Source organism: Pecten maximus, chromosome 2 (assembly GCF_902652985.1).
Source record: "Pecten maximus chromosome 2, xPecMax1.1, whole genome shotgun sequence".
Classification (NCBI taxonomy): domain Eukaryota; kingdom Metazoa; phylum Mollusca; class Bivalvia; order Pectinida; family Pectinidae; genus Pecten; species Pecten maximus.
The window spans coordinates 48990936-49005650 of record NC_047016.1 but is presented as its reverse complement, the minus strand read 5'-3'; the positions used below and the strand labels follow the sequence as shown (position 1 = coordinate 49005650).

The 14715-nt window shown below is 38.2% G+C and overlaps 1 protein-coding gene across 1 annotated transcript in view; it reads left to right on the top strand.

Annotated features, from left to right (window-relative positions):
• LOC117343522 (cubilin-like) overlaps positions 1-14715 on the top strand; it is a 149347-nt gene that overhangs the window by 92669 nt on the left and 41963 nt on the right. Inside the window, exons 41-47 of the mRNA XM_033905904.1 lie at positions 4116-4319; positions 8783-8941; positions 9299-9486; positions 9686-10041; positions 10723-10901; positions 12022-12237; positions 12980-13120. Coding sequence (XP_033761795.1) covers positions 4116-4319; positions 8783-8941; positions 9299-9486; positions 9686-10041; positions 10723-10901; positions 12022-12237; positions 12980-13120 — 1443 coding nt within the window. The remainder of the gene's footprint in view (positions 1-4115; positions 4320-8782; positions 8942-9298; positions 9487-9685; positions 10042-10722; positions 10902-12021; positions 12238-12979; positions 13121-14715) is intronic.

Below are 14715 nucleotides of genomic sequence, written 5' to 3'. Positions count from 1 at the left end.
TTCAATTATGGTATATAATTAGCGGCCGAAACATGTTGGCGATGTAAGTGCCATAATAAAAAACCACAAATGTTATGGATGTTGAGAATCCTTTATTCAAGAAATTATGGTATATGTGTAACAATTTCAGACTCATTGATTGTTAATTTGCCCATAGCAGACAATATCTAATATTCATCGATACTTGGCCTCCTGTTCCGCACGCTGTTGATACGAAACTGTCCTAATACTAGGCCAAACAAGATGGCGGTCATGCAGGCGTGTTTATCACGTTGCCTGTATTCGGTTTTCAAAAGGCTCATTCAAAACAGTGTATGTTAATTGTTAGGCAAAATATGGTCTTAATACAAAGTGCACAAGTACAGCGATTGACTATGTTTTTGGCTGTACAAGATAGGAAGTATTATTATCTAGCTATAGGTCGTTAGACATCGACATGATCGTTGATAGAATGAGACGTCGACTTGGTCACATGTTAGTCAAAACTTGATAGCTAGTGTAAACATAAATATCATTCTATTGTTATTTTATTATCTCACTAGTTTCCAGTAACAGTAAGTGAATTGTTGTACTATACTGGCATCTGTGTCAGTGTCTAAATTTTTGGTAGCCTAGTATTTTGCCTTTTGAAGTTTTCAAAAAGGTAACGCGTCCAACAAGTACAAGCTTTCATCAGTTTCTACTTTAGTTTGCACCCAATACAGGTGATTAAGTGATTACATAGCTTTATTACTGTGGGGAAAATTGCCATTGTGTGAACTAGGTCATAGTATTGACCAATTCACTAATGAGATGCTTGGACACATAGAAACATCTCCGACAAGTACTGGCAGCTTGTCAAATGTTGCTTATGTTGCGAACATATTTTCAAGACTTTGATCAGCCATACGAACTGCATCTTTTGATAAGATTCATGGCAGCTTGTCAAATAATGCTTATGGTTCGAAATCAATTTCCTATAGGACTTGCGAACACATCTTCAAAACTTTGATCAGCTATACGAGCTGCATCTTTTGATAAGATTCGTACCAAAACTTAGTGTCAATACACACCAGCACCTATATATGATGCTCTTGAAATTTGAATTGTTATATCTATGGAAAGTGTGCTTAATTTCATTTCACAATATTTCAACCTTGACATTTTCAGGACCTTTGGGCCTTTGATTTGTACAGATGATGAAAAGTGCTAGAATTTGGTGTCAGTGCTAGAAAAGGGCTTGAATTTGGGGTCAGTACTAGAAAAGGGCTTGAATTTGATTTGGGGTCAGTACTAGAAAAGGGCTTGAATTTGGGGTCAGTACTAGAAAAGTGCTGGAATTTGAGTTCAGTACTAGAAAAGGGCTTGAATTTGGGGTCAGTACTAGAAAAGTGCTTGAATTTGAGGTCAGTACTAGAAAAGTGCTGGAATTTGGGGTCAGTTACTAGAAAAGGGCTTGAATTTGGGGTCAGTACTAGAAAAGGGCTGGAATTTGGGGTCAGTACTAGAAAAGGGCTGGAATTTGGGGTCAGTACTAGAAAAGGGCTGGAGAAAATTATAAAACAATTTTAGACATCAGCATTATTTAATTTTCAATAATATCCAGGCAGCAATCTTTACTATTTATTACAATGACAATCCTTTGGGCACTTTAATTACACGACAGTTTTTGAGTTTTAAAAATGCACATGGAAAATAGAGAAAGGGTGCTGGAAAAATGCTTGAATTTTGGTATAAAAAATCTAGGAACCGTGATTGCTAATGTTAGATTTTGTCTACTCTTTCTGATACAAATTGATGATATGTAATTATCACAAACACTGTACTAAGGCTAGGGGATTACTGCTCTCAGCGCCTCACTGGTTGTTAGAAGTCGAATGTCAACCCACAATGGACTTATGAGTACATGATATATACAATACGTTTATTTGATGTTTGTAGAATAGATCGCCAACAAAAATGGCTACGAAAGCATTTTGATATATGAAGTGATGCCGTGAAGCAATAGCTCAATATTCATTTGCTTTTCTACAAAATGTGCAAGGGTTAAAAATCCGTAGAAAGTTATCTCCGATTCATTACCCCGATAGAATTAGAAATAACTTTTGGACCAATGGACTTTTTATCTGACCTGCAATGAAAAGTCATATAAGCAAGACTTTCGTGCTCCATTCGCCATCATCGATCATCATCAATTCACTTTAAAGTTTTGTGTTTAGATGCATTGCTTAAAAAATGTTTAAACTTTAAGCAAACATGGTAATTGTAAGTTAGATTACAAAGGGAACATCTCAACACACCCTTCATTTACGGAATATCGACCAGAATTCATGGTCCAGTGACATCTCAACACACCCTTCATTTATGGAATATCGACCAGAATTCACGGTCCAGTGACATCTCAACACACCCTTCATTTACGGAATATTGACCAGAATTCACGGTCCAGTGACATCTCAACACACCCTTCATTTACGGAATATTGACCAGAATTCACGGTCCAGTGACTCTGGAAATTAACGATACTGGGAATCTGGACTTTAAAGTTTTGAATTAAGATCAGTTTTATAGGTGTTATTTCAACGTTTACCAAACCGGGAATATAATTGCATTGTAGTATGGACATCTCAACAAGATTATTTTATCTTTTTTATTATGCCCCTCCAAAAAATGGATAGGAGGGAGGGGGGTTTGTATATAGTGTTGCACATTGCCGTCCTGTCCTGATCCATTTAAACACCTGGCAACTTCGTTCTTTGACAGATTTTCATCAAGCGAAGGTCATGGTATGAGTATACTTCTGACATTGTTTCAGGGTTCCAAGGTCAAGGCCAAGGTTACTTGCTAAAAATATAGAAATATTTTTTTTTTTTAATTTCGATTTTAACACAGCACTTTATCTTATCCGATCTCCATCCTACACTACTTGTCACTGGAACTTCATACAGTTGGGGTATGAGTCAACCTTGGTAAGAAGGGTGTGTCATGTACCAAAAGTAGGTCACTATCACCTACATTTTGACCTTTGACGATCATCAAAGAAAAAGTTTGTCCAAGCTAAATTTTCTATCTGCTTTTAACTGGACGTTTACACTTTGGGCATGTGTCAACTTAGGTTGGATATTTCATGCACCAAAAGTAGGTCACTCCGACCTACATTTTGACTTTTGACCCACATGAAAGAACAATTTTGTTCAAGCTTGATCTCTTGCATTACTTGTCACGTAATTGAACTTCTTACTTAGGGTGTGAAGTTACTTTCATTGAATATTTGATATCATCTTTTAAAATTAGTTTTGTTTCAGATTCAATTTACATTGCTACCACCAAATGCAAATGTTGAAATACTGAATATAATTAATGGATGTATCTAATGTTTAGCTTCTAGAACAGCGAGCCCCATCACGTACGGCTGTATGTGATTCATGCATCAAAACTATTATGCAATACAATGTCGAGAGTACACTGTGCACATGTTGTATCCGATGTAAAAACAGAAACACAAGTTAAAAATCATACAAGAATCGAAATTGTCTGGAAAAAAAAGATTTTAGAATTCCGTGAGCCGGCTGCTAATGTCAGGAATTCTGTATTTTGATTGGCAGATGACGACTCCCAAATCTAGGTTATTTCCTAACCTGAATAATGTTTCTTGTTAGTTCATTATAGTCGTAATCATTGCTGCAGATTGTATGGTGTACACCAAACGTGTTAAAACACGGCGCCATCCACAAAGTAGAATTGAATTATAGAATTATTTAAAGACTTGAGGGGAAAATAGTTCATCTTTGTAAAGCATAATTTAATAAACCCAATGGGCCAATATACTTTGATTGCTAAAAGCATGTATGTACAAATTGATAGACCTTGATACCTCAAGTTTTACTTGTACTGTTGGATTTGTGCTTAGTATGTACCCCTCAAATTTTCAAAAGATTGGCACGCTTACCCCTGACAGGATTAAAGTAATGACAAGCTGCTACAATTAGGTCCTACACAAATTCATCATCTGTGCATTCATGGCATATACTTTAACATTTGGTTGGGGGGGGGGGGGGCTGTAATTTGCTAAATTGTCTTGTTAAAGTTGATGTTTGTTTTTTTTAAATGCAAAAATTTCTTGTTGCTTTTACCAGTGCCTGGTTGTGGAGGAACCCTTAATCCTTCTGAGTATCAGATGATGACAGTTATCTCCCCTGGGTATCCCAATGGATACGCTGACAATCTCGATTGTGTGTGGCATGTAACTGTCCAGACGGGCTCCGTTGTATGGTTTAACATCACCGATATCAATATGGAGGGTGGAAGCTGTGGATATGATTATTTAGCAGTCTATGATGGTGAGTATGACGCTCTGTTTGTCTATGACATGTGAGTATGACGCTCTGTTTGTCTATGATGGTGAGTATGACGCTCTGTTTGTCTATGACATGTGAGTATGACGCTCTGTTTGTCTATGATGGTGAGTATGACGCTCTGTTTGTCTATGACATGTGAGTATGACGCTCTGTTTGTCTATGACATGTGAGTATGACGCTCTGTTTGTCTATGATGGTGAGTATGACGCTCTGTTTGTCTATGACATGTGAGTATGACGCTCTGTTTGTCTATGACATGTGAGTATGACGCTCTGTTTGTCTATGATGGTGAGTATGACGCTCTGTTTGTCTATGATGGTGAGTATGACGCTCTGTTTGTCTATGATGGTGAGTATGACGCTCTGTTTGTCTATGATGGTGAGTATGACGCTCTGTTTGTCTATGATGGTGAGTATGACGCTCTGTTTGTCTATGATGGTGAGTATGACGCTCTGTTTGTCTATGATGGTGAGTATGACGCTCTGTTTGTCTATGACATGTGAGTATGAGGCTCTGTTTGTCTATGATGGTGAGAGTGACGCTCTGTTTGTCTATGACATGTGAGTATGACGCTCTGTTTGTCTATGATGGTGAGTATGATGCTCTGTTTGTCTATGATGGTGAGTATAACGCTCTGTTTGTCTATGACATGTGAGTATGACGCGCTGTTTGTCTATGATGGTGAGTATAACGCTCTGTTTGTCTATGACATGTGAGTATGACGCTCTGTTTGTCTATGATGGTGAGTATGACGCTCTGTTTGTCTATGATGGTGAGTATGACGCTCTGTTTGTCTATGATGGTGAGTATGATGCTCTGTTTGTCTATGACATGTGAGTATGACGCGCTGTTTGTCTATGACATGTGAGTATGATGCTCTGTTTGTCTATGACATGTGAGTATGACGCTCTGTTTGTCTATGATGGTGAGTATGACGCTCTGTTTGTCTATGACATGTGAGTATATTTACATTCCTAATGTGGTTTGCTGATATGAACAAACCAAGTGAAAACAACAAACATATGACCATGAATACACTATGAAAACCGTATGAAAACATTGTCTCTCGTGCTGATTTTCCACACATAACATCAGAAAAATATCAATACGCTTGAAAAATAGTCCTCGTTTCATTTCCGTAAATTATGTTTTCTTTGTAATCTATTTACATAAATTTAATCTAATTTAACACAAATTATTGTATTCGATGTTATTTCATGTCTCTTTGTTTTAAATAACAAGCAAAAAATAAATAAATAAACTACTGCAAACTGCGGAGCGGAAGGACACAGTAAACGATGGTGCATAGGCGGGATCTCCCGGCTGTTCTAATAATTTGGCGTTTCGTCCTATACATGACAAATTTTTCTTTTTAATAAAATTTCTCGTTTTCTCGATATAAATTTTTTAAAGCAAGGTTATGTAAATATATGAATTGAATAGATTTTTTTAATTTTCATTGCGGCTATGAATACCAGTAGCTAGCTACATATCCTCCGAGGCGCGCTACCACGCGCCACGGGATATGTAGCTAGCTACTGGTATTCATAGCCGCAATGAAAATTAAAAAAATCTATTCAATCCTTATATGATGCTCTGTTTGTCTATGATGGTGAGTATAACGCTCTGTTTGTCTATGATGGTGAGAGTGACGCTCTGTTTGTCTATGACATGTGAGTATGACGCGCTGTTTGTCTATGATGGTGAGTATAACGCTCTGTTTGTCTATGACATGTGAGTATGACGCTCTGTTTGTCTATGATGGTGAGTATGACGCGCTGTTTGTCTATGACATGTGAGTATGACGCTCTGTTTGTCTATGATGGTGAGTATGACGCTCTGTTTGTCTATGATGGTGAGTATGACGCTCTGTTTGTCTATGACATGTGAGTATGACGCTCTGTTTGTCTATGATGGTGAGAGTGACGCTCTGTTTGTCTATGACATGTGAGTATGACGCGCTGTTTGTCTATGATGGTGAGTATAACGCTCTGTTTGTCTATGACATGTGAGTATGATGCTCTGTTTGTCTATGATGGTGAGTATGACGCTCTGTTTGTCTATGATGGTGAGTATAACGCTCTGTTTGTCTATGATGGTGAGGTGACGCTCTGTTTGTCTATGACATGTGAGTATGACGCGCTGTTTGTCTATGATGGTGAGTATAACGCTCTGTTTGTCTATGACATGTGAGTATGACGCTCTGTTTGTCTATGATGGTGAGTATAACGCTCTGTTTGTCTATGATGGTGAGAGTGACGCTCTGTTTGTCTATGACATGTGAGTATGACGCGCTGTTTGTCTATGATGGTGAGTGTAATGCTCTGTTTGTCTATGACATGTGAGTATGACGCTCTGTTTGTCTATGATGGTGAGTATAACGCTCTGTTTGTCTATGATGGTGAGTATGACGCTCTGTTTGTCTATGATGGTGAGTATAACGCTCTGTTTGTCTATGATGGTGAGTATGACGCTCTGTTTGTCTATGACATGTGAGTATGACGCTCTGTTTGTATATGACATGTGAGTATAACGCTCTGTTTGTCTATGACATGTGAGTATGACGCTCTGTCTGTCTATGATGGTGAGTATGACGCTCTGTTTGTCTATGATGGTGAGTATGATGCTCTGTTTGTCTATGATGGTGAGTATGACGCGCTGTTTGTCTATGATGGTGAGTATGACGCTCTGTTTGTCTATGACATGTGAGTATGACGCTCTGTTTGTCTATGATGGTGAGTATGACGCTCTGTTTGTCTATGACATGTGAGTATGACGCTCTGTTTGTCTATGACATGTGAGTATGACGCGCTGTTTGTCTATGATGGTGAGTATAACGCTCTGTTTGTCTATGACATGTGAGTATGACGCTCTGTTTGTCTATGATGGTGAGTATAACGCTCTGTTTGTCTATGATGGTGAGAGTGACGCTCTGTTTGTCTATGACATGTGAGTATGACGCGCTGTTTGTCTATGATGGTGAGTATAACGCTCTGTTTGTCTATGACATGTGAGTATGACGCTCTGTTTGTCTATGATGGTGAGTATAACGCTCTGTTTGTCTATGATGGTGAGTATGACGCTCTGTTTGTCTATGACATGTGAGTATGACGCTCTGTTTGTCTATGATGGTGAGTATGACGCTCTGTTTGTCTATGATGGTGAGTATGATGCTCTGTTTGTCTATGAAATGTGAGTATGACGCTCTGTCTGTCTATGATGGTGACATGTGAGTATGACGCTTTGTCGGTCTATGACATGTGAGTATTACACCGTCTGTCAACAATGGTGAGTATTACACCATCGGTCTACAATGGTGAGTATTACACCGTCTGTCTACAATGGTGAGTATTACACCGTCTGTCTACAATGGTGAGTATTACACCGTCTGTCTACAATGGTGAGTATTACACCGTCTGTCTACAATGGTGAGTATAGGAAGTTTGAGTGCAATATATGTTACATAAATATATATGGTGACTAAATTTTGTGCTTTGTGTAGGATTTATGGGTCATCTGACCAGAAGGGTCCCTTTTGATCACTTAAATTTCCCCTACGCATATTGTTTTGATATCAATTTGCTTAATCTAAAACCACAAACGAAGGTGACACAATCGCGAAAATTACCCCCAACGTAAAGTTTACATATCGAAATCGCAAAATAGCGTAAAGTGACGTGTGCTTTTGGAGTCTGTAGTGTGACAAAATACCCAACACTCAAGAGAGTTACTAACATTTATTAACACAGACAACATATTTAAACAACAGTGTCTAGGAATAGTGCGTCCTATTATGTGGGTACCCGACAGTATTCTGGCCCGGCGTTATAATAGTTACTGACACTCGATGACATGAGGAGGACCCTACCAGAGGCTCTGGCGTTCTCAAACGCCCCTACAACATACCTGTCAACAACCTGTGTCCACCCGCCGACGTCAACCCTCTGCAGTTCCAGTCCGGTGGTTTTCCTCACGTCACCGCATGCTTAGTTCTATTGTCTCGCTCCCCTGAATCTTACTCGCTGGTCGCTGGTCTGCTCTCCAAGAGAATGAGACCGGGCCACAGCCAGTGGTATATATATATACACATGAATGAACCCACATAATAAGACGCAATTTTTTACCAGTAGCTATACAGGTAACACACGTTTGATACATACAATACAGGTAAAAACTAGCGTACATTACAGTTTCATTTTCATACATCAATTTTAGGACCTCCTTGACATCGTTTATGGTCAAATTTTTTACTGCGCAAAATATACAGATAGAAGGTTTTGCGCAGCATTTTCAGCCCCAAAAAGTACCTGCGCAAATTACACAGGTGCGCAAATTACACTGGTTTTTTATGGTAATTAAAATTGTCATTTCAATGGACAAGACACTAAGGGGAGTTAACTCTAAACTGAATGTTAGATAATGTGTATGATAAAACTCGGTTTCAGGTCCAGTAGTAAATGGTAATTATGGCCCAACTCTGGGACGCTTCTGTGGAAGATTTAGGAATTCTCAGCCTATCAAGTCAACCTTCTCACAGATGACACTGCGATTTAAAACCGATTTCTCCGTTAACAGGACAGGCGTCTCTTTCAACATACAAGCAGGTAAGTTTGAAATCTGCTGATTTGACTTTTGGTAAAAATTTATTATTATAGTTTTATTCTATAAATTTTATGTTGAATTTTGGGTGCTCTTTCAATGTTTTGAGAGATACATGTGTTAATATATCCCCAAACAAAGGGATGCTGAATAATGTGGTTACATTTTCAGAAAGTTTGGTTGTCACGGTAACGAAATGGCGGCCTCTGATTGGTCGAAATTGAGAAATTGTCAGATTAAAGTGAAAATTGGTACAGATTGGTTATGAGGGATAACGAACTCATTGGTATGACTGTGGGGGTGTTTGGGGGACAATCTGACATCTGTATTTGTTCCAATCAGTACTTGTTTTTTATTTGCAGTTTGTGGTGGAATATTACGTATGCAATCGGGTATAATACAAAGTCCTCTCTATCCCAGCTCCTACCCGAATAACCTGAATTGCACATGGCATGTGTATGTTACAAATGGCCGTACAATTGGAGTTGAATTTATCGGGCCATTCAATGTGATTGGATCGGGAGAGGCATGTGGAGGGGACAGCGTTCAGGTAAATTATGGAACACGAATGATGGTCAGAAAATAGTCCTCACAAGAAATCCAAATGATTGTCACAATAGTTCTCACCAGGATTCCAAATGATTGTCACAATAGTTCTCACAAGAAATCCAAATGATTGTCACAATAGTTCTCACAAGTATTCCAAATGATGCTCAGAATATAGTATGTTTTAAACCTATGTTTGATAGCTACTTGGTGGGCCGAGTATAACTTCCCCTCCCATCGGAAGCTCTCTCACTGGAAAATACTGTGGAAATGTATTGCCTCCGGCAATGAACACTTCCAGTAACTACCTCACTGTAAGATTTGTCAGCGATGCGACTGGGGCCAGCAATGGGTTCAAGCTGCAGTTCACAGAGGTCAGCGTGACATGTGGCGATACTCTGTACTTGACCAATGGAGTGACCAGTGGCTATTTCACCTCCCCGAACTACCCCGATGTCTACCCACACAACGTTGACTGCACCTGGGTCATTACCGCCCCTGCGTCTCAGAGCATACAACTCGACTTTGTTGACAACTTTTACATAGAGGATCATAACCAGTACGTTGCTCGATTTGAGACTGATGTCGATTACAATTTTGAATAATATTACGGAGAAAATGTCTCTCATAATTTACGTGATTGATTCAAAATCCGAGATGGCAACCATAACCTGTGATTGTTCGACATTTTCAACTTCACACCAATTTTACAAGAGCATTGAGTTAGCCAATTCAAGTAAAGAGAAAATTAAATTAAGGGTAAAAATGATCCTTTCATGCATGCCCTGACCAAGTGTTGTCAGATTTAAAGCCATTTTAAAATCTAATTGAAAAACTTTGATATCTTGATATTAAATTAAATTGTTTTATTGATTTGATATCTGACTAGAGACAGTTTTGAGTCTCTTTGCTGAAGATTTTTTTCATTTTGTCTGTCCAACACTAATATTATTAAATTTATTTTTCTAGGCAAATATTGGTTTCAGGATGCTGAGATTTTGCACAGAGGCTCTTTTTAGATTTAATATTGATTTAATTTGAGTTTTTTTTTTTATATATAGATCTGAATATAAAAATTAAATTTTGAAGTCAGATTTAATTTTGTATCTTAATGATGCCATTTTCATGTGATGAGAACAGTAGAAGAAATGTTTCAGAAACGTGATATTTATTTCCCTAAAATGGCTGCTGATGTACGAGGGACACAGATGGTCTTGATGACTGTATTTGTTTGCTGCAGGTGTCAGTTTGACTATGTAGAGGTCCGTGACGGCGGCACCGTTAACTCGCCGGTCATAGCGCATGTTTGTGGAAGCTCCCTGCCTAGTACAGTGAAATCATCCGGCAATGTCATGTTTGTGCGATTCCGTACCGATATCAGCGTTGTTCATGTTGGATTCCGGGCCATGTACAAAATATGTAGGTTGGACTGTTCAATACTATGATAATTCCTTTATAATCATGTTTAGACTTCTTAAAAAAATTTAGAGGGAGCATACTATATTTATCTGCAGTGAGCCCCTTCCCACAAATAAGCCCCCCTTTTCATTTTTGAAAAATCATCAATTTCAAAACAGTATAAGCTAAAACAGGTTCACAAATAAGCCCTCCCAGAACTAAAATGCTAAAATTTAAGCCATTAAAGGCAGATCAATACCGTAACAGTTAAACATGAAATCAATGCCCTGTTGTTTATATGACTCACTGAAGGTAGGTGAATGAAATTTTATGGATATACATTATGTAAGATGGCACACGCTGAGACTTTCATGTTAGTACAGCCATAAGGTCAAGGTCATTTGTCAATCCAAAATGCTTCCCTGGGCCAATACTTATTGAATTTTCATGGATGTAATTATGTTACGGATGGGAATGTAGCATGTACTGTATTATGTATGGGTCTGTTTGCCTAAGGTCAAGGTCACATTAAGGTTAAAGGTGAAATTCATTGTCTGGGAAATAATTTCTTATTCATTGAAGGTTGGTTGGTGATTTTAGGCACAGATGGACTAGTTCGGGACATAATTTCTTACTTATTGAAGGTCAGTTGGTGATTTTAGGAATAGATGGACCAGTCCGAGTTCCTGGTGTCCTGTTTCCAGTGTAAAACAACCACCTGGTTTTTGGAACCCGTGTTAAAAAGATTCATAATTTCAGATTTATTTTCTATTTCGTTTTAATTTGATGTGAAATATGTATGTCCTGCTTTAAATGAGTTTTTTTGGGAGATAGTACATTAATCTTAATACCTTTCTTTCTTTCAATACAGTCATATATTCTTTGAAAATATTGTTGGAAACTAAATTGGACATCAACTTCGCTATCCAAGGGTGTTCTTTAATGAAAACCCTTGGCTAGCGAAGTTCATTGGAATACACTCTATGAAATGGAGAAAATGTGTTTTTTTAAATTTCATGTGTTTTGTTGAAATCTAATATCCTCAGAACAATGATGGTATATATGGAGATGGAGGAATGTAAATATTTTTTAGGTGTGACCGATATATTGTTCAAATCTATTTCTGTTCTCTCTTTTGTAGCGGAATGTGGGGGACGGGTCTATGGAGTGAGTGGGACTATCATGTCGCCAAATTTTCCGGACACTTACCCCAGTAACAGCGACTGTGTGTGGAACATTGAGGCACCGACAGGGCACTATCTGACATTTACCTTTAATAGCTTCAACTTAGTGTACGCCTATGATTGTACTTTGGATGACGTAGACTTCCTGGAGATCAGGGAATTCAATTCTACAGGTAACAATCAGGTGTAATTCAACAAGTAACAATTTGGTGTAATTTAACAAGTAACAATTGGGTGTAATTCAACAGGTAATAATTTGGTGTAATTCAACAGGTAATAATTTGGTGTAATTCAACAGGTAACAATTGGGTGTAATTTAACAAGTAACAATTGGGTGTAATTCAACAGATAACAATTGGGTGTAATTCAACAGGTAATAATTTGGTGTAATTCAACAGGTAACAATCAGGGGTAATTCAACAGATAACAATTGGGTGTAATTCAACAGGTAACGATTGGGTGTAATTCAACAGGTAACAATTGGGTGTAATTCAACAAATAACAATTGGGTGTAATTCAACAGGTAACAATTGGGTGTAATTCAACAGGTAACAATCGGGTGTAATTCAACAGATAACATCGGGTGTAATTCAACAGGTAACAATTGGGTGTAATTCAACAGGTAATAATTTGGTGTAATTCAGCAGGTGCAGTTTGTAACAATCAGGTGTAATTCAACAGATAACAATTGGGTGTAATTCAACAGGTAACAATTGGGTGTAATTCAACAGGTAATAATCAGGTGTAATTCAACAGATAACAATTGGGTGTAATTCAACAGATAACAATCGGGTGTAGTTCAACAGATAATAATGCTGTGTTTTTCAACAGGTAACAATAAAGTAAATAAGTATAATTCTGAAGTATTTCATTCCTTTCTTTGCTGTTCTGTAAGGAAATTGTTTATTTTCTCAGGACCAGTCCTGCTGCGGGCCTGTAGTTCCAGTCTCCCAAGCCCTATCGATACTTCAGACAGTTTTGCACTCGTTAGATTCAAATCCAACTCGGGTCATAATCAACCGGGATTTTCTCTTAGCTTCCAAGCAAGCATAGAAGGTAATATTTTTTGTTAACTCAGACACCAAAACTGAAGGTGCCATGATGCAGCATTTCCTTTAAATCACTTTTAGTCCTAAACACAAAGATGGATTTTACTGAAATTTGGTCTGGAGCATTATTGGATGAAGGAAATCCAATATTATATAATTGAACTGGAGCAGTAGAGTAAGTATAAGTTAGCAGTAGAGTAAGCATCAGTGAGCAGTAGAGTAAGCATCAGTGAGCAGTAGAGTAAGTATTAGTGAGTAGTAGAGTAAGTATTAGTGAGTAGTAGAGTAAGTATTAGTGAGCAGTAGAGTAAGTATTAGTGAGTAGTAGAGTAAGTATTAGTGAGCAGTAAAGTAAGTATTAGTGAGTAGTAGAGTAAGTATTAGTGAGTAGTAGAGTAAGTATTAGTGAGCAGTAGAGTAAGTATTAGTGAGTAGTAGAGTAAGTATTAGTGAACAGTAGAGTATCAGTGAGTAGTAGAGTAAGTATTAGTGAGTAGTAGAGTAAGTATTAGTGAGTAGTAGAGTAAGTATTAGTGAGCAGTAGAGTAAGTATTAGTGAGCAGTAGAGTAAACATCAGTGAGTAGTAGAGTAAGTATTAGTGAGTAGTAGAGTAAATGAGCAGTAGAGTGAGTAGTAGAGTAAGTATTAGTGAGCAGTAGAGTAAGTGAGTAGTAGAGTAAGTATTAGTGAGCAGTAGAGTAAGTATTAGTGAGCAGTAGAGTAAGTGAGTAGTAGAGTAAGTATTAGTGAGTAGTAGAGTAAGTATTAGTGAGCAGTAGAGTAAGTGAGTAGTAGAGTAAGTATTAGTGAGCAGTAGAGTAAGTATTAGTGAGTAGTAGAGTAAGTATTAGTGAGTAGTAGAGTAAGTATTAGTGAGCAGTGAGCAGTAGAGTAAGTTTTAGTGAGTAGTAGAGTAAGTATTAGTGAGTAGTAGAGTAAGTATTAGTGAGTAGTAGAATAAGTATTAGTGAGCAGTGAGCAGTAGAGTAAGTTTTAGTGAGTAGTAGAGTAAGTATTAGTGAGTAGTAGAGTAAGTATTAGTGAGCAGTGAGCAGTAGAGTAAGTTTTAGTGAGTAGTAGAGTAAGTATTAGTGAGTAGTAGAGTAAGTATCAGTGAGCAGTAGAGTAAGTATTAGTGAGTAGTAGAGTAAGTAGAGTAGTGATAGTAGAGTAATATTAGTGAGGCAGTAGAGTAAGTATTAGTGAGTAGTAGAGTAAGTATTAGTGAGTAGTCGAGTAAGTATTAGTGAGTTTCGCGTACGTGCGTCGTCGCGTAGTCTTCGTGCTTCGTCGCGTCCGTATTTCGCTGTCGTCGCGTCGTGCGTCTGCGTTCGCGTCGTTTTCGTGCGTCGTCGAGTAAGTCTTGTGCGTCGTCGCGTCCGTCTTCGTGGTCGTCGCGTCCGTGCGTCGTGCGTCGTCGAGTCCTTCTTAGTGGCGTCGTAGCGTCCGTTTAGTGAGTAGTAGAGTAAGCATCAGTGAGTAGTAGAGTAAGTATTAGTGAGTAGTAGAGTAAGTATTAGTGAGTAGTGAGTAGTAGAGTAAGTATTAGTGAGTAGTGAGTAGTAGAGGAGGGTTTCTTTTCTTCGAGTTGCGAGTTGCGA